Raw genomic sequence first — 24563 nt, 5'->3', positions numbered from 1 at the left:
GAGTGGCCCCAAATACCAGTATACCAGCACTGTAATAAAAAGCAATGGTGACACGCTGTATTATGTGGCGAATAACATCCTGAAAAAGTTCTGCAGCTGACAACACCCCAAAACTGAGGTCCTGATTTAATTCTCAGCAGATGGAATACTCTATCGCAAACTTGAATACTATCCTGTCCACCATATTACAATCTCCATAGGAAATATTGGGATCGTAATACGGCGACAAGATATCTGTCACGTTTGAGATGGATGATTCCCCTCTGCCAAGATCTAAATCAAGCCCTTCGTCTTTTATATCTGAACAAACCAACATAGGTTGGAAAAGGAAGTAATGTACCTGCAGTTTTCTTCTAATTTAAGTTGATGATACCCCTTGTTCAGATCAGGGTGAGAAAATTCTTTGGTGCCATTCAGCTGTGTAATCATGTCTGCAATGTGGGGACCTGGATGTCATTCTCTCTCCATTGCCTAGTTTGCTTGGCGCATATCAACACAAATGCACAGAGCACCTCCACTGTCACTTTTGGCACTACCACTTTGGGCGAAACCCATTGCATCGGACCAGTAGAGTGTTCAATCATATCATGCTTCAACAGCATTTCGAATTCTTTCTCAAAAGCTTCCTGTAGATGGAAAGCAATTAAAATTTCCTACCGTGCCTTCTAGGAATATTAGGAAGAAGCAGTGTTCATTTTCACCAAATATTGGTCCCAAAAAAATAAGAAACAGTTCATTAGAACAGCTGTATTTTATTTTCTCTCGAAGACAAACAGACATTCAGTGTATGAATGAAAGAATGAACACCAATAATGAGGTATTAATAATCCAGATTCCATATCAAGTTATCTACAAATATTCAGAAATGCTACCAAATAGCACAGCACAATACACTATATACGACATTCAAATCATGACAATGCTGCATAAATTGAAACTAACAACCTTACAATGAAAAACAAATGAAAAGGACATTACATGCAATGTGAGAAAAAGACCTTTAAAAGAGACTCCCACAAAATACAGCCCTTATGAATCCAAAGTGAGCAGACTAAATTATCATTGATATTCTAGCAAAGCAGATTGAGGCAATGCAATCTCATAATCATTTTAGTTTTGTATAAAATGATTTTCTAAATTTCCTCCTCAAATTGAATATAATAAAATGGCTGGTTAATTAATGTTATTTATTTATGCAGTGAAGGATTAATGCTGCAGGGTTTATGTCTTCAAAATACCTCTTCTAAAATGTGCTTTAAAATGTGATTCGAATAAAATGAAAACCTCCCACTTTCTTCATGTACTGGACATAGTATGAAAGTTGAGAAAGTCTGCAGTAAAGTAGTTATTGAACTTTCACTTATGGTGGACTGGAAATGTATCTCTGTTGAAGGCTGTTAACTCCTTTTAGCCCAGGTTCTTCCAACTAGTGATGGTATGTCATCGCACTATGTGGAATCAAAGCGTAGTGGAACAGTTTCCTAAAGGAGACCATGTGAAAGCCTAAGTGAAATTTGTCTTGAGGGGTCTAGGTTTCTTGCATTGTGCTGTCCTACGTCAGCCTATAATATATAAAGGCTTGATTTAGATCTTGGTGGACAGGTTACTCTGTCACAAAGTTGACGGATATCCCACCTGCCAAAATATAAATCCCAAGGGATATAATGGGATTTATATTATGGAGGACAGGATATCCATTATATTTGTGACAGAGGAACCCGTCCGCTGCGATCTAAAAAATGCGCTAAGTTTGTTGGTCTTGCTCTGTCGGGGTGGAACGATAAAAGAAGTGAGAACTTTGTGGTTTTGCACATTCTAATGCTGGAATCTAGGTCAGTTCATACCGAGATGCTGAGAACGGAAGCCACCTTTGATCGTAGAGGGATGCTTACTGAGTGCACTGCTTGTAACACAAGAATAACTGGAGTAAGGAAGAAGTGAAGATACCACACCATGCTCATCATCGTTGTAAGCCTTCTGCCATGGGACATAACATTTGCATTGTGTCCCAGCCTCAGGAACAGTGTCCTTTGGTGCCTGAGGTTGCAAAAGACCATCAACAATGTGTTTCCACAAACAAACACTGGCTCTGGAATCCTAAATGTGCTGACTAAACTTCAACCCCAAAGATTTAATGTCTGGAGTGTTCATTAGATGGCTGTCCATAAACCCACAGCTCACATGATTGCATCACCAATTAAACCTAAAAGCAGATTTTACACATATCCACTGGTTCGAGGACATACACGAAGCATGGTGTATCTCTCGTGCTCTGTAGGCTCCACAGCTATCACCCTGGTCCCACAAGTCTCCACTCCGCATTCTCACTCTGGAAGAAATGAGAAGGAGAATAAAAACTGTGCTTTTTATGCACCATAGCTACTAGATAGTTGTCTCTGTCTTATATTCAGTTGAAGTTCAGTTTATCCTTATTTGCATCACTAGCAATCATTAACAATAGGTTTTCCGCAATGTTATTTTGTTTGATGTCATATGCTGAGGTTTTGGAATGTATTGTGACATTGTTAACTGCATGCCCCCTTTACTGTTAAAGTGTTTGAATTATTAATATCGGATCACTTCCCCACCATTTGTTCACCCACTAGGACTGATTGATTGGTCACAAAAGGTCTTAATTACTCTTTCCCACTGTAGGGTATCTGCCACAAGGATAACAGTGGCCTGGATGGACACTGAATGATCGCAAGTTTTACAAGAAGTTATCAAACTGAACCATAGGAGACAAACTGGAATGGAAAGTAAAGTGAAGTAAGCTCCGACCCCCCACCGCCAGTCATAAGCAGCAACTCTCTGAGATGGACCTCGCAGTGAAATATACATGTATACTTCAATATACCCGACTATGCATTTTTCTACCTGTAGTTTCCTGAGGTTATTTACCCACTCTTTACTAACCAGACCCTAGGCTTTTTTTATAGTGTTAAAAACTGGAATGTCCTGCTAATCCATATACCCCTGTGACTAGGTAGCTGTAATTAGTGCAGAATGCAGCCACTTCTGATGATGAGGTGTGTCCCTCTCCTTTCGAGCTGCTTTCAATGGTTATTATGGATCCAACATGTCAATGTCATGTAGATACTAATGGCCTGTAAAGAACTGCAGGGTCCACCTGCACTTTCAATATGTGTGTGTTATAGGTCTGATGTTAACCAGGGATGGGCCTAGCGATACATTCCCAACAGCTCCTACAGGTTTTTGTAGACCCTTGCTAAGGACTGTTTCTTTAGATTTGTTGTCCTTGGTGAAGGTGCAATGGACCAGAGCTGGAGATAGTGGTGATATCTCATCTTTAACTGGAAGAAGATGGGACTCCTATTTCCTCTCTTAGGAAGAGAGACATCATAAGGATTTATGCGTCCCTGGGCAAGCTATATTTTGGGCCCCCCGTTTGAAGCAACGTTGAAGTTATTACCACTTTTCAGCTGATTTAAGCCTGTGTGATGCTAAACAAAATCAAATTGTATGGTAAACCTTCAGAAACATGAGTCAGGAAAAAAAGCCACATAAAACCTAAAGAAAGCTTGAACAAGCATTGATAAAGCCATTTATTTTTAGAGTTTAGAGCTAGATTTTTTTTACTTGTAGCAACAATATTTTATTGTGGAATTCCGTGTCTAAATTGCTTGTTGCTTCCATTGTAGGAACAAAACACTAAGGTTAACTTGTTTTATTTTTAGTGAACTAGTGCCTGATTCTAAAGTAAGACATATGCACATAGTGCTTGAAATTAAAGCTTTAGTATCTGAATATTTGTAACCACAAATATATCCCTCTTCACTACTGGAATACTTCCTGCAGAAGTCAAACTTTAAGGCACTGCTCTGAGGATTTTCACCATTCCATTGGAAAAAATCCAATACTTTCTCTTAATTTTTCATCCCCTCCTTGTCCTTTTTCTATTCTTTATATGTGAGCACTTCTCTGGCTCAACAGTTACATGTTGCCCTGCTGAGTAAAAGGAATGGGACCAGCCACAATCCAAGAGATGTACAGGAACAAAGAGTATTGCAAGAGAAGTGAAGTAGAGAGAGAAGGGGGTAGAGGCATGGATAATATAGCAAGCTAAATGAGATAGTGAGAAGTGAAGTAAATAAAGAAAGGTGCGGTAACCAGAAGAAAGAAAAGTAGATGTAGAAAGAGGACCATATAGGTAGAAAAAGACAGGTAGAGAAAACTATATGGTTTTAAAGTGTGGTAGAGAGAGCTGGCGATAGGGAGAAGGAAATCGATAGGCAGAGGAGTACAAAGCTCCAAAGGGTGGGATCGTGTATAAAACAAGGAATTAGAGCAGTGTAAAGGCAACAAGAGGTAGGCATAGACAGAGAGAATCGAGTAAAAACAGAGGTAAGGTAAAGAGAGCCAAATGTGGCAATGTATAGAAAAATATGCAGGTATTTATGTCTTGTTTATGTTTTGACGTGTTCTGTTTACAATAATCAGTTACAAGAATTGTTTTAGATTATATGTGGACACTTTTATTATTATTACTATTATTATTATTATTATGCTTGTGGTATGGCCAGCCTGGCTATCTTCCATAGATCAAGCTTTGTTGTAATAGGAAAAAATAAAAAATGGGTGTTTGGGCTAATCCACCCACGTCATGTGGTTAATAATGCTAAATGGTGCTGAGAGGTGCAAAGCAGAGTAAAGCGCTATTTGCTCTGAGAAATACGCACCTTTCTACCATAAAATAACTTTTGTGTTGGAATGTAAATGCTCTTTTAAGAATTTGTGTTGCTTTGTGTCACTTTGTGTGCAAATGATTGGTAAACAACGCCCTACATTTCTGCTGGAAAAAGAAAAAAGTGGCTGTTTTGTATGAGCCACAGAAGACGGGAGCCCTGGGAAAATCCCCACTTTGCTCATGTCTTAAAAAGTCTTCGCTTGGGCATGCCAAATAAATATGACACTGGTCTCTGCTCCACATGTGCAAACCAAACTCCATGTGCTCTGATCCCTCCAATGCTAACACCTGTGCTGGTATAGAACGGTGCTTGCTTTCCTAGTAAAGCGATACCAAAGGGGACATGGCTTGGCAGTTCTGGCTGGACTGTTCCCATGAGGCACAGGGTCAGACTGATTTGCATATGGCCATGTCTGAACTGAGGTGGTGGAATGAGCTAAAGAATGATGATGGATTAAACCCAGATCAGTTGACTGTGGGTGTGTGTTTGATTTGCTCAAACGCTCCATTCATCATCCCCTTTGGTATCGCTTTGTTCGCCCTACATTGGCAGGATATGCCCAGATGTGGGTCCCTTGCTCACTTGGCCACTGGATTCAAGCTAGTCTGGCTGATATGGCTGATTAGCCAGAATCCGGTCCCAGGATGCTTGTTTCCGGTCCAGGGAAGACATGGTTTGGCAGTTTGGGCTAGACTGTTCCCATGAGGCAGAGGGTCAGACTGATTTGCATATGCCATGTCTGAACTGGGGTGGTGGAGTGAGCTAAAGAACGATGATGGATTAAACCCAGATCAGCCGACGGGGGTGTGTGTTAGATTTGCTCAAACACTCCATCCATCATCCCCTTTGGTATCGCTATGTTCGCCCTAAATTGGCATGGTATGCACAGACATGGGTCCCTTGTTTACTTTGCCACTGGATTCACACTAGCCTGGCTGATGACGGATAATTAGCCAGAAACCAGTCCCAGAATGCTTGTTTCCGGTCATGGAAGACATGGCTTGGCAGTTCGGGCTGAACTGTTCCCATGAGGCACAGGGTCAGACTGATTTGCATATGACCATGTCTGAACTGGGGTGGTGGAGTGAGCTAAAGAATGATGATGCATTAAACCCAGATCAGTTGACCGGGGGTGAGTGTTTGATTTGCTCAAACACTCCGTCCATCATCCTCTTTGGTATTGCTCTGCTTTCCTAGTAAGGCAGAGTTTTCTATATATTTATAGTGAAATTATCAATGAAATTGTGGTTTGGGCATTGAATACCTCACAATACAAAATCTAGGAATCATATTCCTGTTCACTATGTGACTTCTTTAACATTTTAGGTCTCACAGTTAGTTTAAGTTGTCTGTTGACAAACATAGCTATGAAATCCAGTTTTGAAAGACAGTGGGTTTTGTGTCCACTCTTTGGTCATGATTCGATGACTTCCAATGAGTCTTTAAAGTAATACTTTGACTCTATGTTGCTTCCCTTAAGTTGTATGCCAGCTTCGACCCACGAAGAGAACACTAAGGCTTGACAATTAAATGGGACAAATTGGAAACAGTAAAAATGCAGTCATTTGAGACACTCTGGTGGCGCAGCAGCCAGCTCCATATTTACAAGGCCTTGTAAATTTTGCTCCCTTTGATGCAGTTTGCTGCATTAAAGGGGCATTCCATGGGTGTTGCTTGGGGTTTTCTCAGCAACACCCATGGAATTTTGACACTGCCCCAGATTAACAACAAATTTAACTCTGAGGCAGAGCCAAAAACATACGCCTCCCCAGGGGAGGCGTAAGGGAGGCGTAACGAGGAGAAATACCTTTATTTCTCCTTGTTTTTCCTTTTTCTATATGTGCAGAATTCTGCAGCATACATAGAAAGAGAAAAAAGTCCTTCCTTCACAAAAGCAATCATCCCTCAGCGCAGGTCCCCTTGCAAAATTAGCCAAGGGTGCTTGTTTTGATGCATGGCAGACCCTTGTGCATCAGCACAAGGGGAAAGGACAGGAATCACCATATCTGATGAATACAGCTTATTCCTGCCCTTTGCTTTTGCTGTAGGGCAGCACAGGAGGAAAGCCTGTGGCACTGCCCTACAACAAAATCTTGTAAATAAGGCCCTTAGTTTATATCACTCTGTTTGGCTACTGTCTCACAAACGTCTCTCCAATCTCACTGACTTTAAATCTGTCTAAACACAGTGCCTTTCTGAACACATTCATCTCCAATTAAGATGCACAACGCAACTAACTACCAAATAAGACCCTCTGCATTGTCAATCACAATAATGCCTATGAACACAACCACTAACAATATACAATTCTGATACTCTGGCAATTTCTCCAAAAATATAGATTTACAACTCTTGCCGTATAATCCATATCTGCTGGATAATATACAGATTCGGTGTGGTTTCTAACTCAAATGGATCAACAGTTCCCTAAAGAAGCATCACAAGGTGCAATGCAGTGGCTGCAACTTTGCAAAGGTTAACTGATCACCTTGTAATGTTTTATTTGATGGTATTTATTGTTCAAGTGACATAATAGTGGAAGAATATCACAAAAGAATATGCCATATTATATGACATAATGTGAATTTTTGTAGGATCATTTATTGAGCCGTGCCACATCATTCGGTAGCCCATTGTCACATAATTGTAGTGGCACTGCCTATGGCCAGTCTAGTGATATAAAGGGGCTAGGAAGACATTTATTTGTATACACTCTAACAGGTCTGCAGATCACCTTAGCATGGAACAGTTTGTTCATAGCACTAATCATATGTTATAAAATTGCCTACTTGTGTCCTTGCACCAAGGAGTCATTCGGCCACATCCACCAGTTCTTCGTCTTGCTGAAGCGAAAAGCAGTCCAGAGGAAGTCTGCATCATCTCGCTTCCTGTCCAGTAAATCCTGAAAGGGATAATTGTACATTATTGTGTGGTTATTTATATAGCGCTTTTCAGACCCCTGACAGGGTCTAAATATTGGCACAATGACCACATTTTTCATTTGTAGGACAGAGTCAGAGCCACTAGCTGTATTCCCCAATACGCCCAATGTCACCATGCAAATGCTTCTTCCATTCGCATGCTTTTATGTGCAGAAGATCACAACAGGCTGGTGCTATGTTTCTGGAGTTGTTCGATTGAAGGAGATGGAGAAAGGGAGCAAGAGGTGGAAGGGAAAACGATATTATCATGTCAATCATGCTCCTGATGGAGTTGAAAGTCATTCACTTTATCGGATGTCTATCATTTAGTTGCATGTTCAATGACGGCCCAGACTTGTCCCTATAAAATACTTTGCTGTTGCTGGCTTTTTTGTAGTCTTTATATTAAATTAAAGGATGTATATGCAGGGTGTAGCTCTAATGGGGGAATTTAGGGTGTGAAACGCCCAAATAAAATACATTCTTTGATTGGTAGTTTGGTCTGGGGTCCCTGAGTTGGGTCTGCTATGTCTGTGTTGGGTTTTCTCATCATCCTCATTTCAGTAAGAGGATTTATTGTGTTCATTTTGGATCAGCAATTTGAATATATATATTTCATATAGTGACAGGTTACTGAAAAAGTGTTAAATTTACACCCACAGAAGTTTTACTTAAATGAGTGCTAATTTTGAATTGTTGCTATTCACAAACAATATTCGTAGTTGGCTTGATTCCTGGACCAGTCTGGGGTTTCCAGGCATACTACTGGCAATCAAACACTCAAAAGGTGATGAGACAAATGCTTGCCAATAATCTAGCCACTGGCGTAGAGTTCCACCCCAACATTTTTCTCCCACTGTGCCAATCCAGAGGCCCATCAAATGGAAATCAATACTGACGTTGTTCCTCATGGGAATAATCCATTCGAAACCGTGGCCATCTCACTCCTCCTCCTTTTTTTAGTTAGGAAATTTGAGATTTACTCCACCTGGGTCACACTGACTAATCTTCTCCCTTGTTTGTATAATATCAGTGAAAAACTTACGGTACACTTCATTATCAAAAGTACTTCATACTAAATTGCAGTACAAGAGGAGAACGCAGGGTTAACATGAGATCAGGAAGTTTAATTAATTCAAAAAGCTCATTGGTGAAGTGATGTAAGCCCTACTGCCACCAGTGTCAGGGTAAGAGACTTGTTTATTTTAACCATCCTCTGTTGAAACCTGCAAGGAAACAGGCTTTTTTCAGGTCCCCCCACACCTTTTACCCGCATTTTGACTATTAACTGCTGTTTTTTCAACTCTGAGAGTGCACTGACATTTCATAGCTAGACCTCAGGGCCAGGGTTCTAACCCATTACAAAGTGTATTTGGATTTACTCTCCAATTGGCATAAGCTGATTTACTTATAAGTCCCTAGTTTATGGTACCCAGGGTAACCAGGGCATGTAAATGGAGAGTCCACCCACACCTTCAGCCCTGATTGTGCTCCTTATTTGATATATCAAAATGATATGGTGCATAGATAATAGGGGTTCTCTTATGAGTGGGCACAGGCTTCCTCTATCAATCCCAAGGTGCTCTTCTAGGAGGTAGAGTGGTCAAGCAGCCTTAGGCGTATCTTAGAGGAGCGCAAGACATCTGCAAATCCACGCAATAGTCCACAAATGATACACAAGACTCAAGAAGAAGAGCCACACCAATTTATAAAAATAGCAAATATCTTTATTTATGTTTAGGCACCAGGATGAATATTTTTTAGGTAAGTATGTTTTAAAAGAAACACATTTTAGAGTTCAGAACATTGACACAGTGCAATTTTTGAGATCTGCAATGTTAACCTATGGAAGCAAAATCAATCGTGATTTACCAGTTTTTGTCAGCCATCAAGACTAGAGTCAAGAAGAGTCAAGTCACAGTATAACACATCGATTGTGACACAGGAGCATTATGAAAGGCCTGGAGGAAGAGGTGAGTGTGCAGGGAGTTCCTGAGTTTGAGGAGATCCTTCTCAAGTCTCAGATGAGGTAGGGAGTAGGTTACGTTCGGCAGAACCTAGGTAGGATAGTTTGGGTAGAGCCTATGAACAACCTAGCAGTGAGCCTGGAAGTTTTCACTTTCAATCTTGCTTGTATCAGCAGTCAGGGGAGGAATAACAGTGCAAGCAAGATATGGCCTTGATTCATCAGGCTGAATATCAGTCAAGCCACACAATACTCTTTATAGCCTAAGGAGTGACTTCTTGCAGTTCTTTGAGAGACAGTAATTGAAACGCCTCCTCCAGTCCTCCTGTGTTTGTAACACAACCAGGCACGCTGGGCAATGCACTGTGCTATGCATGCAACAGGTTAACACTAAAGCCATCAACTCATAACCAACTAACTGAAACATGAATACCAATGTTAAAAAATATTGCTATCATAATAAGAAGGCAGATATTTTCAATATGTTTTATAATCAATATCTATAGGAAAGGTGATTACTGCTCTTGTAATCACAGTGATAAAGTAAATGCCTCTATGTAGAAAAAAAAGCAAACTACTATATTAAAATGCGAGAAAGTAAAATATTAGTTGGGGTGGATGGTCGTCCACTGCAAGCAATAATGTTACTATTCTTGTTTGGTCCACAAAAGGCTTCAGCCATTTAAACCTGAGCTCAACGCCTTGTAGCTATGATACAGAATAGATATACTCTACTTAGGAAAATAAGTAAAGCATTTACAAGTACCAGAAGAGTTAAAATTATGAAAATACAACACCATGACAAATCCCACTACAACTTATAAAGCAACAACAAAATTACAAAACTCCATTAAGGGAAACCAGAGATATACATTTGTAAAGTTTTAAATAAAAATAGCTCTACAAAGCACAACTGCAGGTAACTGGTCGCGCTAGACTGAGACAAGAGTAAGGTTTAAGGACAACCACAATGGAGTGCGGATCAGATTTGCTCCAGTCGGAAAGTTACCTTCAAACTTACAATATTTCAGGAAAGGGAGCGACCCTTGACCTTGTTAGGTAGGTCGCTCCCCCTCCACACAGCACCGCCTGGGCGCCCTGACTTTGCCCCAGCTGCCGCTGCTGAGGAAGTTTAGGCCCTCCTCCACCTGCAGGTTACCACCTGCGCCTCATCCCTGGTGGCCAGTGGTAGGCCTTAACTTTGTTTGTCATTTGTCATTTCAATGTATTGCACTCTCTTGGTGTCTGTGACTGCTGTTGCCTGTCTCACCCCTGTGCCTGTATTCTCTCCTGCGCCCTGTGTTTTCCTTCTGTCCCCTTCATTGCTCCCGTGATTCTGTGCCTCTTTCTCCTTCTGCCCCCTTTGTTGCCCCCTTGATTCTGTGCCTTTTTCTCCTTCTGTCCACTTCGTTGCCCCCGTGATTCTGTGCCTTTTTCCCCTTCGGTCCCCTTAGTTGCAACCTGTGATTCTGTGCCTTTTTCTCTATCTGTCCCCTTTGTTGCCCCTGTGATTCTGTGACTTTCTCTCCTTCTGTCCCCATTGTTGCCCCTGGGATTCTGTGCATTTTTCTGCTTCTGTCCCCTTCGTTGCCCCCGTGATTCTGTGCTTTTCTCTCCATTTGTCCCCTTCATTGCCCCAGTGATTCTGTGCCTTTTTCTCCTTCTGTTGCCTTCATTGCCCTGTGATTCTGTGCCCTTGATTGATTCCCTGCCGCTGGGTCCCCTGTGGCCCCGCCCCCAAGACTGCCCATTCGCTGCCCCTGCCTCCCGCCTCCCAGCTGCTCCTCCCTCCCACCTCCACGTATATGGAGCGCCGAAGGCGAGCCTAAAACTAGCCCGTCTGCGCCCATCCGCGCCTGGACTGCACCCAGCGCCAGAACCACTGGCCCCCACGTCCGCCACGACGACTGCCGCTGCTACGATGCCAAAAGCAAAAACAACAGTTGATGGACAGAATGCAGAACAATGTCATACATTCACCCCAGTACAGAGATCTGGGCCTACATCCATCGTTTTTTTGCTCACCACACCACCCCAGTTCAGACATGGCCATATGCAAATCAGTCTTGACCTTGTGCCTCATGGGAACAGTCCATCCCTTACTGCCAAGCCATGTCTTCCCTGGACCGGAATTAAGCATCCTAGGACCGGTTTCTGGCTATCAGCCGTCTTCAGCCAGGATAGCTTGACTCCAGTGGCGTGGAGAGCACGGGACTCAAGTGTGAGAATACCAGTCCCACTCGGGGTGACAAATGCACAAACAACAGTTGATGGACAGAATGCAGAACAATGTCATACTTTAGCCCCAGTATAGGGATCTGGGCCTAAATCCATCGTTTTTTTGCTCACCACACCACCCCAGTTCAGACATGTCCATATGCAAATCAGCTTTGACCCTGTGCTCATGGGAGCAGTCCAGCCCGAACTGCCAAGCCATGTCTTCCCTGGACCGGAATCAAGCATCCTAGGACTGGTTTTCTGGCTATCAGCCGTCTTCAGCCAGGATAGCTTGATTCCAGTGGCATGGAGAGCACGAGACTCACGTCTGAGCATACCCGTCCCACTCGGGTGACAAATGCAAAAGCAACAGTTGAGGGACAGAATACAGAACAATGTCATACATTCACCCTAGTACAGAGAACTGGGCCTAAATCCATCGTTTTTTTGCTCACCACACCACCTCCGGACAGACATGGCCATATGCAAATCAGCCTTGACCCAGTGCCTCATGGGAACAGTCCAGCCCGAACTGCCAAGCCATGTTTTCCCTGGACCGGAATCAAGCATCCTAGGACCGGTTTCTGGCTATCAGCCGTCTTCAGCCAGGATAGCTTGACTCCAGTGGCGTGGAGAGCACGGGATTCACGTCTGAGTATACCCGTCCCACTCGGGGTGACAAATGCAAAAACAACAGTTGATGGACAGAATGCAGAACAATGTCATACATTCACCCCAGTATAGAGATCTGGGCCTAAATCCATTGTTTTTTTGCTCACCACACTACCCCAGTTCAGACATGGCCATATGCAAATCAGCCTTGACCATTTGCCTCACGGGAACAGTTCAGGAGAATATTTAGATTATATGTTGCAGTGCCAGTATGACTGTATGGTGTGTACGAGCATCGCACCTGGATACCCTCCACCCCCCCCCCCACCCCCAGGTGATTAGCATGCTCTACACATCCCTGTTTGATTGATTGACTGATTTACTATTTACTGATTTTTATTTAAATATTTCAAAATGGAACAAAATGACTCAATAGGACCCCACATTCCGAAAAATAATTGTGCAGAGCACAGATCAAGGTCATTATCTGTCCCATTATGTAGCCTGCAAAATTTGAGTGCAAATTGTCACTAATTACCTGGGGCCCGATTTAGGTAATCCGAGATTACCGATTCTTAAATACTGAATCATACCGATTCGGTATTTAAGAACTGCAATCGGGATGTAGGTAATTTTACCGAATTAATTCTCGAATCGGTATGATTTGGTAATTAATGAATCAGTATTTACCGATTCTGTAATTGCCATTGATTCCTATGGGCCTTGAGGCCAATAGGAATCAATGTCAATTACCGAATCGGTAAATACCGATTCGGTAAAATTACTGAATTTGCAAATGGGACAGGGTGTCACTTTGACACCCTGTTGCACCCCTGATTCAGGCTTGTGTGCCATGTGGCACACATACATGCCCTAAGGGCCATATGCAAACCTAAGGGCATGTATGTGTGCCACATGGCACAGGTGTACATGCACAGATGTGCATGTACACAGGAATTCGTTATTTACCATTGTTAGACCTGTCAGCCTTAGGGTGGGCTCCCCTACATTTTTGCCCTTTTTGCCTCCCATTTTGACCTTACATTTTGTTGGACTTAGGACTCTGGGTGCCTCACCACTGCTAAACAGTGCTGACGTGCGGGTGCTCTCCCCTAAAAACCTTGTGAGGCTGGCATATCTGCCACAAGCCACTGCTACCGCAGTAAGGCTAATCCTCCATAGGCTGATATTGGGAACCTCTCCTTATGGGATAACTTCTGACAGGGACATAATAAGTCTGTCATGTTTGGTCTTGTTGGACTCGGGGCGGGGAACCCTTTCCAATGATATATAGGGTTTGGGCATTACTACGCTAGGGATCCCACTTTTATAAAGTAGACCTTTTCCTGCCTACACTTAGATTAGGCTGCAGACTCCCCCCTCCCCTCTGCATACTGATAGCCTGCCTGGGTTGGGAGGTGGGAGTGGTGATTCACACCTTCTTCCCTGGGATGAGCTGTGATGGGCTGCCCACTGTAGCCTTTACGGCCTGTCTCTCGTCACTGTGACAGCTAGGTCAGGGAAGGCAGGGAGCATACCAGAACTCCCTGGACTCTTCCAGAAACCCCTGCCCCCAGACCCTTCCAGAGACTTCTACCACTTTCTAGCCCTTAGACTGAAAGATATATAAGGGAGGGTCCTGGCCTCACTTCTTTGTTACACTGCTGGACCTGGAAGAATCCCTGCTGGAGTGAGGACTGCTGCGCAAGAGGATTGCCACTGGGGAAGGAGGCTTACTGCTCCAAGGAACTGCTGCCCCACAACCTGCTGAGCTGCCCTACTGTCTGCTGATCCTGCCCTGCAAGAGGAGACTGAAGAAACACCTCCAGAGTGTCTCCACATCATACACGGAAGCGTTGACCGTGTCATATAACTTTGTTTCCTCTTTAAACCATGTTGCAAAGCAGCCTGTGCCAAGTAGACGTTACCGGGCACCCGGGGATGGGGCCCCCAGGGCCAAAAGCAGCCTGGGATGGGGGACTGAGCAGCCCCCTCTCCACCATTGAATTTTGGCAGAGCCCCTGGAGATGGGGTCCCCGGCCCTAAATCAGCCTGGGTTTGGTAGCCCCTTCCCATAACAAAAGAGGACAAAACAGAGTGCAGAAAAACAAGCAGAAACGTTGGTCAGCTATTGAGAGGGAGACCTTTGCTGTGGTTTGGGCCCTGAAGAAGTTGAGGCCATACTTGTTTGGTACTCACTTCCTAATTCAGACAGACCATAAGCCCCTCTTGTGGCTAAATCAGATGAAAGGTGAAAATCCCAAACTGCTCAGGTGGTCCATTTCCCTACAGGGGATGGACTTTACAGTGGAGCACCGCCCATGGACTGACCATGGTAATGCAGATGGTCTCTCCAGGTACTTCCACTTAGAACATGAAGACTTATCTGGTCAAGGTTAAGTTTAATGTCCCTGCGTTTGGGGGGGGGGGGTTGTGTAGGAGAGTAGGGTCTGCTATCCTATGGTCACCCCAATTTTTGCTTTTTGCTTCACTGGTTTTCGACTTACTGAGGCTGTGGGCCTGCTAATAAGACCCCCAGCCTGCTGTTCTCTCTCTAACTTTGCAATACATGTGCTATAGGTGCATACCACAATTGGAAATGGACTCCTTGTCAGCCCCTGTACCATGCACTATAGGTGCTCAGGGCATAGGTGCCACCAAGGCCTACCAGGGGCTGAAGAATAGCTTTTGCCACCCCTGGCTGGTTCTTAAATTGACACAACTGGCTGATCACTCAGCTGGGGCAAGTGGGTGTAATCACCCCTTGCTTAGATATAGTATACCTATATCTAAACCTATATCTGGACACATATATAGCCTGTAAGCCACTCCTATGGAAGGCCTCATCAATCCTGGAGGCAGAGTGCGTGGTTTTATGTGAGATGGAGCTCTGGCATAAGCTGAGCCTGTCTGCAGCTGTCGGGAACAACTGCCGAAGCTGATCCGGGATAATGCCATACCATATACTCTTAAGCGCCTTATAATCCTCGCGGTTATATAGCAACTTTGGTTTGGCTTTATCAAAACATGTCGTGTAAGGTGTCATACGAATTGGAATACTACCCCCTCGCCAATTCTGGCGACGGGGGTAGCCTTCCACCCTTCTAGAGGGATAAGACATGTTACTTTACTAAAATGCGGTTGATTTAAAATGAGCCTCGGATCCACAAAATGGATGCCTCTGCCACAGACACAGGTCTGGCCTCCTGCGGCTGACCGAAACTCAGCATATGGTGGCCTGGACAAAGGGTTTCCTGTCGCAGACAGGAGATAGTGGATTGTAGTAGGGAGGTTTCAAAGAAACCCAACACTGCCTGGGGAGCACAAGGCTGCCCCTTGCATAATCCGGCCAAACCGGTTCTGGGGCCTCCCAGCCCCAGTCCCAGCGCGGCCTGGATCAAAGGAAAAGGGTGTAACCACCCCCTTCCTGGGTCCCACCCATAGGAGGGGACCTAGCAGGATGTCCAGCCCACCAGATTCGAATAAGAGTGGGAGCAGTGCCAATGCAACTCAGATCATCCTGAAGAAACATAAGAAACGAATTCTGGACCCTTCGACATTCTATTCATCATAGAAGACGGAAGAATCTCCCTTGTGGTCAAGGAGTGACCACCCTGTGCGAACAGGTACCAACCAGCCCTCGACCCTTGCTTTGTTGCAGTTCCCACCGGAACTCGAGCAACAGAGATGGACGAGATTAAGCTTGCCTGCTTTCTCCCAGCCCGATCCACAGTCCCTGCAGATCTGAGACCAGTGGAGGCGACCGGAAGCGTGGGGCACGCCATCTTGAAAAGGCCACGAGACGCAGACCGTGCAGCCCACGAGTGATCCTCGAAGCTGTGCACCGGGGTTTGAGAAGCCCCCACCCGAGCTACACTTGCACCAAAGCTACCCCCTCCACACTTGACGAGTGCTGCGTGGGGCCCTTCTGCTTGTTTTGGCTCGACGCGTTGGCCCAGTCACTTGCCAGCTGGCTTGTGGCCCCTGTGCCGACGAAAACTTGAATACGACTCGCTTTTCTGGTTGCTCCAGATCTGCACCAGCTCCTGTAAAAAGGAGCCCCCACTCTGACCCTCCTGGTTCGAGTGATAAGCAATCTCCCGGTTCCGCGTGGATTGCTTTTGCCAAGTGCTGTTTGCTGCAATCTTGAAGCCGACGGTGCTGACGGCGAGAACCTACGTGGGACAGATCGTGACCTGCTCCTGGACGTCGCAGATGCCCCAGAGCCCATGTGACAACGGAGAGAAGCCTATCGACAACCACCTGATTGCGCCCGACATTGCCTGGTTCCGTCCTGGTTCCACCCTGGTCACTGCTGAGTGACCCAGACTCTGTCCTCTCTGCTTTCAGGTACTTTTCGACTTCGAACCACCCTTGGATCATACCGGACACTTCTGCTTCACATCGCCTGCAGCCTCAACAGCTCCAAGCACCAAGAGCCTGCGTGTCAAAACCCGACGCCACTTCGACCCTGTGCACCCACGGCCTGTGGGTGAGGTAACATTGCAATGCCGGTGTTCCTACACTGGTACACACCTCTAGGGTCAGTGTCTAAAGTTTTGTTCCTCTAGGTTCAGCGGAAGTATCTTTTAACTCACTTTGTGTAACTTTTACGCACCATTGACATTGCATTGGTGCAAGCCGCACTTCCCGTGCTGCACCCGAGTCCCGTGGGCTACTCCCGACTTCAGCATTGCTAGTCCTGACTGCTCCCAGCGATTCTCTAGGCCCTAGGCCTAACCACTGTTCGATTGGTATCTCTTATACCACTTTTTTAGTATATGGTTTAAGTGGCCACCGGCCCTCATCCAAAATTGTGCAACTTTGTATGTATACTGTGCTTTTGATTTAACGCTTGTGCCCCTTTCCTCATAAAGAGTACTGGGGATTAATTTAGAAATAAACACATATATTTTTATAATATATACTTGTGTGGTGTCCTTTCATTTGATTACAGGATTGTATGTGGTAAAACAGCTCGCTTAACACGACCTCTTAAGTTAAGCCTTTAAGGCTGCTTAGTCCATGCTACCACTAGGATAGCTTGTCTAACAAGGTTAACTTACAACCAGACATCTTTGGGGTTTGTTTGGACTGATACTAAGTGCTTTCAGAATTGGAAACACTACATATCAGGCCAACTTCTCACACATGGTCATGACGAGCTCAGCTCGTCTTGAACAAGGGGATTCAAGGAAGTTCAGCACACAGGCAGAGTTCCTGTAGCATTGAAGGTGTTAAGTAAATATGGTAATGCACTTAACACCTCTACAAGCTCTTTTGCCCTATCAGTTTGCTTTGACGAGATATTTTATATGCATTACCACGTCAGCAGACTGCAAGGGAGGCATGCAGCTTCACTGGTCTATAGGCCATCAGGCTGTTCTTACAGGCCCAATATTTGGCTGTTTGTGGCCGGTTTTATGGGCCGGTTTTTACTGTTGATTTCCCTGATGAACACAACCACATGGAGTGTCGCCTGTCTTGTAAAACACTTATGGCCTGATTTAGATCTTTTGGACAGGTTACTCCATCATAGCGGTGACAGATATCCCGTACACTGAAATTTAAATCCCACTTTTCCGATGGGATTTATATTTCAGCGGACGGGCTATCTGAGAACTAAATCAGGCCCTTAAACAGCATCTTTTTACATGTTCAAAACTGCCCTAATTTGCAAATGTGGGCCACCTTTTTAGAATTCTCATTCACTAATGGAGGCTGCTTGCTGCCCAAACCACACCTGAAGACACATGCATGACTACAGTAACAAGCATTGGCAAAGTCAATAGGTGTTACCCATGCAAGATCTTTTGGCTTTGTCAATGTTTTATTAGATATTTGGCACAGCAGCACAGGCTTAAAGTACAGAAAAAAAAGTGACATGACACAGCCAGCGTTGACCGCATCATAGAACTTTGTTTCCTCTTTAAACCATGTTGCATAGCAGCCAGTGCCAAGTAGACGTGGCCAGGCACCCGGGGATGGGGCCCCCAGGGTCAAAAGCAGCCTGGGATGGGGGGCTGAGCAGCCCCCTCTCCACCATTGAATTTTGGCAAAGCCCCTGGAGATGGGGTCCCTGGCCCTAAATCAGCCTGGGTTTGGTAGCCCCTTCCCATAACAAAAGAGGACAAAACAGAGTGCAGAAAAACAAGCAGAAAAAGCAAAATGCAGGGCAGAAAATCTAGTAGAAATGGCAAACAGGGGGCAGAAAAATGAACAGAAAGCCAAACAGAGCAGAAGAGGTGCAAAACAGAGGGCACTCACACACCCACTCACAGACCCACTCAGAGACTCATGCATGTACTCACAGACCCACTGAGATACTCGTACACACACTCACAGACCACACTCAGACACTCAAGTACCCACTTACAGACCCACGCAGACACTCACGTACCCATTCACAGACCCACTCAGACTCACACACCCACTCACAGACCCACTTGGAGACTCATGCACTCACTCACAGATCCACTTCGATACACATGCACTCACAGACAGATTGACTCGCACATTCCTGGAGACACTCATGAACTCACTCAGACACTCATGCAGCCACTTAGACACACACTCAGACACTCTTGTACCCACTCACAGACCCACTTAGACTCACACACCCACTCAAACACTCAGTGAGACACTTAACACAGCCACTCCCAGATGCACTCAGACACTCCCATTGAGGCACGCACACTCCCTCTGAGACACTCATGTACTCACTCTCAAAGATTCCAGCTTCCAGTTAGCAAATACAATTTTTAAAAACTTAGAAATTTACTGAAAAAAACAAAGGTTACAGGGACATTATAGTTAGGCTCAGATTTCACTCTTACAAAACCATTGAAATTCAGCAGTTATAGTTACCTGAGTTTACTATAACTTATGCCCCTGGATTGCACTGCTTATGATCTCACATATTACATCAGTCAAAACATGGTCAGTGACCTCACTGATGACATCTCAAATGACATTAAGATGACATCATGATGACATCATCCACTAACCCCTCACACCCCTATACAGCCTCTGGGACCTCGAGGTTATATATATTTAAACTGTGAGCTAACAAAACAATTTCCACATTTAATTGTATAAGAAATAACGGAGCATCATCATATACTATTGTGATGTAAGATTTACCAGAATACCATATTTTGCTTTGGCGATACAGTCTGTTAATACTGCCCAAGTTACCTATACATGCTAAAGAGTGATGGACTGTCTGTATCATCATTGGAAAATGTTTTATTCTGGCAAACCTTGGATTATGATATTGTTACAGTGTTCCTTTGTCTTAGTGCCCATTTGTTGGAGTAAGGAATATGATGATGCTTCATTATTTACCAGAATGCCTCATTGTTGGCAGAACTGGACTGTTTATAAGTTAACCTCAAGAAAGGACTCACTAACCGTGAGCAAGACTCGTCAAGAATCGAAACACAGTGGTGTTTGCCAACTTCCTAATAAAGTTGTGCATTTTATGAGACATTGGAGTGTGGCATGATTATAGATTGTAAGCTGTTTAAAATCTATGTGGCTTGGCCTGTCTCCATCTGGTACTGGACAGATCACGTTATCTAGCGATTTTAATGTGTTTTATTTAATGTATTTAAATGTAATTGCTCTATAAATGTCTCATATAATTTGAAAAATCTGTACCAAAATGTGCTGATTGCTGGGGTGTGTTGCTAATATAATATGCAGGGTATGTGGGTCTTATGTACTTTTTAGGATTTTACATATTTGTACTTTTATGATCTGTGTGTAGATCAAAATAAAATTATGGTGATGATGCTGTTTGATACTCGAGATGATTTCAGATGGCTGAATTGTACTGTAAATGACTAAAATTCACTGGACATTCAAACATGAGTAAACATTTGTCAGATAAATAAATGTCCAAACATATTTATTGCTGCATCATTCTTTACGCTAAGCACAATAAAAATGTGGATAAATACAAATAAAGTGAGCAAAAAAAAAACCATGGGCAAATACAGACAGAACTGTAAAAAAATTCAATACCATATGCCGGGAGCCCTAAATATAATACAACAGAAGAAGAAACAGATAGCGCAGACTATGCAATAACAAGTACAACGCATGCATTGTGGATACCCTTCTGTGCTGTGATGCTCTCAATGCCAGTAGCTGGGGGGGTTGAATTGGTCATTGTGACGGCGTTCAAGGGCTGACACACCAGTACATATTGACATGCAGGGGCGGCTTTAGGGCAGTGCGACTGGGTGTTGACTTGGAGGGGAGCCCTCACCTCGGGGTGCTGTGTTTAGCAATAACTGACGATTTACAAGCATCAGCTGAAGAATTCCTTGTGCGTCCATATTTAAGGCAGTAATAAAAATGGCAAGTCAACTCTTGTGATTAATGTTCCTGCTGGAGAGAGAGATCAGACATTTGGCTGGTGGCAGTTTTGACTTGCCATAAAATAGTGCAGAGGGTTAATATGCCTATGTCAAAGATCAGGGGTGCTTTTTATGTTGATAGCTTAGTGAATTGAAAAAGCCAGCTTTTACCAGCACTTCAAAACAAATTAAATGTTTGTGACCGAGGGGCTATGGAGAGGTAAGGGGCACTTTTGGTGGTAGTGAGGGAGTCTGAGGAGGGGTTCATATTGGGGTTGGCAAAATAGTTTGTTGCACCAGGGCCACCAGCGCTAAGGTCAGCCCTGTTGACATGACTGTTAAAATTTTATTGGGAGACTACTTTAAAGGCAACATCTGCACAAGTAATGTCTTACCATCTCAGTCTCATCCTGAAGGTCAAGGAGGTTGGATGTCTGTGACCGACAGTGCTCCCAGCTGGACTGCCATGACTTCTGAACCTCAGAGAAGAAGAAGCACCGTCCTCTGGATAGGATCCATCCGCTGGGGCAAACTTCACAAGGAGATTCTCCTGGGAAGAAGAATATGTTCAAACCTTAGGAGCTGTGTTAGACCTGGCATCTTTTGGCATGTTTCCCCTGTCTTTTTGCTCTCTGAACGCCTGTTTTGATGGTATGCTGACTTCATTTTTGCGGGTTTAGTATCTCTGTGCACTTTTTCACTGCTATTCAGTGCTAAAGTGCCAGTGCTCCTAAGGTAAATTGTGTTATGATTGGTTTTCCATTACTGATATATTTGGTTTATTAGTAAGTCCCTACTACAGTGCACTGTGTTTGCCAAAGGCCTGTAAAACAAATGCTACTAGTGGGCCTCGTGCACTGGTTGTGCCACACACACAAGTATCCTTTCAAAGGAGTCTCTTACCTGCCATTGCAGTGTCTGCATGCAGTTTTTACTGCCATGTCGACCTGGCAAGTGCGCCCACTTCCCTTCCCTTTTCTGACAAGGTAGCCTGATGGGCAAGGTGCAGTGTATATGAAAGGTGGGACATGCAGTAGTGTGTGTTACATGTCCTGATAGAGAAATACTGTGCATTTTGTTTTTCACTACTGAAAGGCAGTCTTTTCTATGGGCGGCTCCTCCAGTAAAGCGGAGGAGCGCCGCCCCACTGCTTTCTCTTAGTGCGAGAAAGCCAAAACATAAAATGGTAATAACTTTTAGTTACATTGTGCATTGTGAGTAGGCAGATGGGTGGGCTGCTCTGCTCTTTGAGCAAGTTAGGGGAGAAGTAGATTGCACACTCTTCACTTCTCCATGCAGGCTGCATTGTGCCCCACCCCATTAGCCCCTGGCTGGGTGCCGTCCCAACCAATCACAATTCTGCTTGCAGAGTTGTAATTGGCTTAGGGGAGGGAGCCTGGCTATCAGCTTACTGTTTCTGTTGGAGGCAGGAGAGCAGGGGCATTGAAGACAAGGGACCTGGCGGAAAGGTCGTTTTTTAATTATGATTTTTTATGATCCCCCTCCCCGCATGACCCCCACATGCCCGCCCCCCGCCCCCACCCACAAGCCTTTCCGACTGCTACTGCTGTCTTTCCCAAAGGTGATCATTGGAGCTGCCTTGAGACGTTTTACAAGTGTAACTTTCAATTGGGTAAAGATAGAGAAATGTAGTTTAGGTTGCTTGAGCTCAGTATTTATTAACACATATTTTGATAATAGTGGTCTTTAAATTGTGTATTTGGAAATGCCACTTTTAGAAAGTGGGCATTTTCTTGTTTAACCCCTTTTCTGCTACTGTCGGGTGTTGGCCGTTGTGAGCACTACCTCCATAGTGCTGCACACGTCCGTTGGTCGACGCAGCCCTGTCCACTCAATGGAACGCCCGCTCCGCTGCGGAATGCCCGCCGCGGTTAAGGCGGTGTCCATTCTGTGTACCTCTGCCTGTTTACGTATTCACGGTCTGGGTTTGAAGTGGCAGGAGCTGGGGATGTGTATTCACTCTAGACAGTCACAAGGGGGGGATGACGTGTGTCCTGCCTTTCTTAGGTCATTCATAGACAGGCTGAATAGACCTTTCTGCATTTAGAGTGGTGAGAGAAGTTTTCACTAGCACCTGAATAGGCTGTGCCTGCTCTCTACAATGCTTTCTCCACCTCCTGTAGTGAAGCAGGACTAGAGAGAACAAAACGGTTTTCTCATGAGCAAGAGGGACTTGTTACCTAAAACTTAAAAGGGAAAAATGTAGTATAAATATTGGGGTCCTGACCCCAGAACTTGTCGACTAAGGACCCTGCTAAGAGGAAGAGCTGGAAGAGCTGCCAGGAGGCGCACTCCCCATTTGCTTTTTGTTGCTATGTTGGGTTGGCCTGCAGTTGCTGCTTTTGTCTTGAGCAGTGAAAAGACTGGACCAAACTAAATTGAATCCTGCTGTTAAAATTTCTCCAAGGGCTTGAAGTAGAGCTTGTCTCCTGTTGGAAGTCTCAGACACACCAGACTCTTACCCATCCTATGGGTACCCTTTTCTGGAACTGCATGTTTCAGCTGCCACAGAGGAACAAGAAACCCAACACCATCAACAAATCCGCTGCCTGCTCCCTGACCTGTTGGCACCACAGAGATCCCTGCTCTGCTTTGCACCACAACCCTGCTCCCACCGACAATGACACCCAACACCACCACTGAGTGCGCTATGACCTGAGGGCTCTGCACTTCGCACTGCCTTGCTTCACATCGCTGCCCTGGTAACCCAGATGATGCCGCTCCACACTGACATCAATGTCGCTACCTGCTCCATGGCCTGGGGCCACCTCTCATCAGTTACTCAAAGCCCCACCCAATCCCACACCACAGCCTTGGCCCATCGACGGCGGCGCCATCGACTCAAGATCGTGTACAGATGACAGCGTTTCAGCTACAATGATGGCACTACTTGCAGCATGTCCTGCCAGCAATGTGATGAGCACAGCCCACTTCGCACCACAACCCATGTCTCCCTGATGCCTATGGACACCGTCTCCGAGCTGCTACCTGCACTGTGACCTGAGTGCACTGCACACCACACAGCTCCACTTCACACCCCAGCCCAATATGTGCCAACGCCGGCGCTCCTGACTTCAACCTCACTGAGTTCGATCTACAATGTGTGTGATTTCAAAGGCCCGACAACTCCTGCATCGTCCCATGGTACCGATGTCTGCCGACATCGGTGACGTCACCTTTTTGGAGCTCATCGCATTTCCAATGTACTGTTTGCGAGTCTTCCCAACACCGTAGCTGGCCGGCGATGCTGCAGTCAGCCTGAACTGTTAGATTTGTTTGTTCATGATTTTGTGATAGCCCCAGACGGAGCTATCAACTTCAAGCAACTCTATTTTAAGTCTGTTTTTGCAATATTCTTATCTTGATCACTGAATGTTGGTTCGTTAACGTTTTGGTCTTGATTTACAGAGATAAATATTGCCTATTTTTTTTAAACTGGTGTGGTGTCCTTTTGTAGTATGTTCACTGTTTTACTGTGTGTTATGTGCAAGTGCTTTACACGCTGCCTCTGAGATAGCCTGAGTGCTCATTCCAAGCTACCACGGAGGCGTGCAGGGGTTATTTTAGATTGGTAATCTCCTTACCCTGACTAGAATGAAGGGTCCCTATTTGGACATGGTGCATACCTCAGCCAACGAAGGGCTGCCATTTCTAACAAGCTGCCTCCAGTGAAGTGAAGGACACCAGGTTCATCTGTCCTAGGGAAACAATGCAGATATTATTCTGCCCCCCAGGCCACTGGTGGGTTAGG

General features: G+C 44.8%; 1 protein-coding gene across 2 annotated transcripts in view; it reads right to left on the bottom strand.

Moving 5' to 3' along the window:
- Nucleotides 1–732: 732 nt before the first annotated feature.
- Nucleotides 733–24563, bottom strand: part of LOC147700726 (killer cell lectin-like receptor subfamily B member 1) — a 73204-nt gene continuing 49373 nt past the window's right edge. For both annotated transcript variants that reach the window (XM_086929736.1, XM_086929737.1), the window contains exons 5-7: nucleotides 21187–21341; nucleotides 7499–7611; nucleotides 733–2329 (exon numbers count right to left, since the gene is read on the bottom strand). In XM_086929736.1, coding sequence (XP_086785862.1) covers nucleotides 2191–2329; nucleotides 7499–7611; nucleotides 21187–21341 — 407 coding nt within the window. In that variant the 3' untranslated portion in view covers nucleotides 733–2190. The remainder of the gene's footprint in view (nucleotides 2330–7498; nucleotides 7612–21186; nucleotides 21342–24563) is intronic.

The sequence above is a fragment of the Lissotriton vulgaris genome, chromosome 7 (genome assembly GCF_964263255.1).
Source record: "Lissotriton vulgaris chromosome 7, aLisVul1.2, whole genome shotgun sequence".
Lineage (NCBI taxonomy): Eukaryota > Metazoa > Chordata > Amphibia > Caudata > Salamandridae > Lissotriton > Lissotriton vulgaris.
This window is presented reverse-complemented; position numbering and strand designations above follow the sequence as displayed.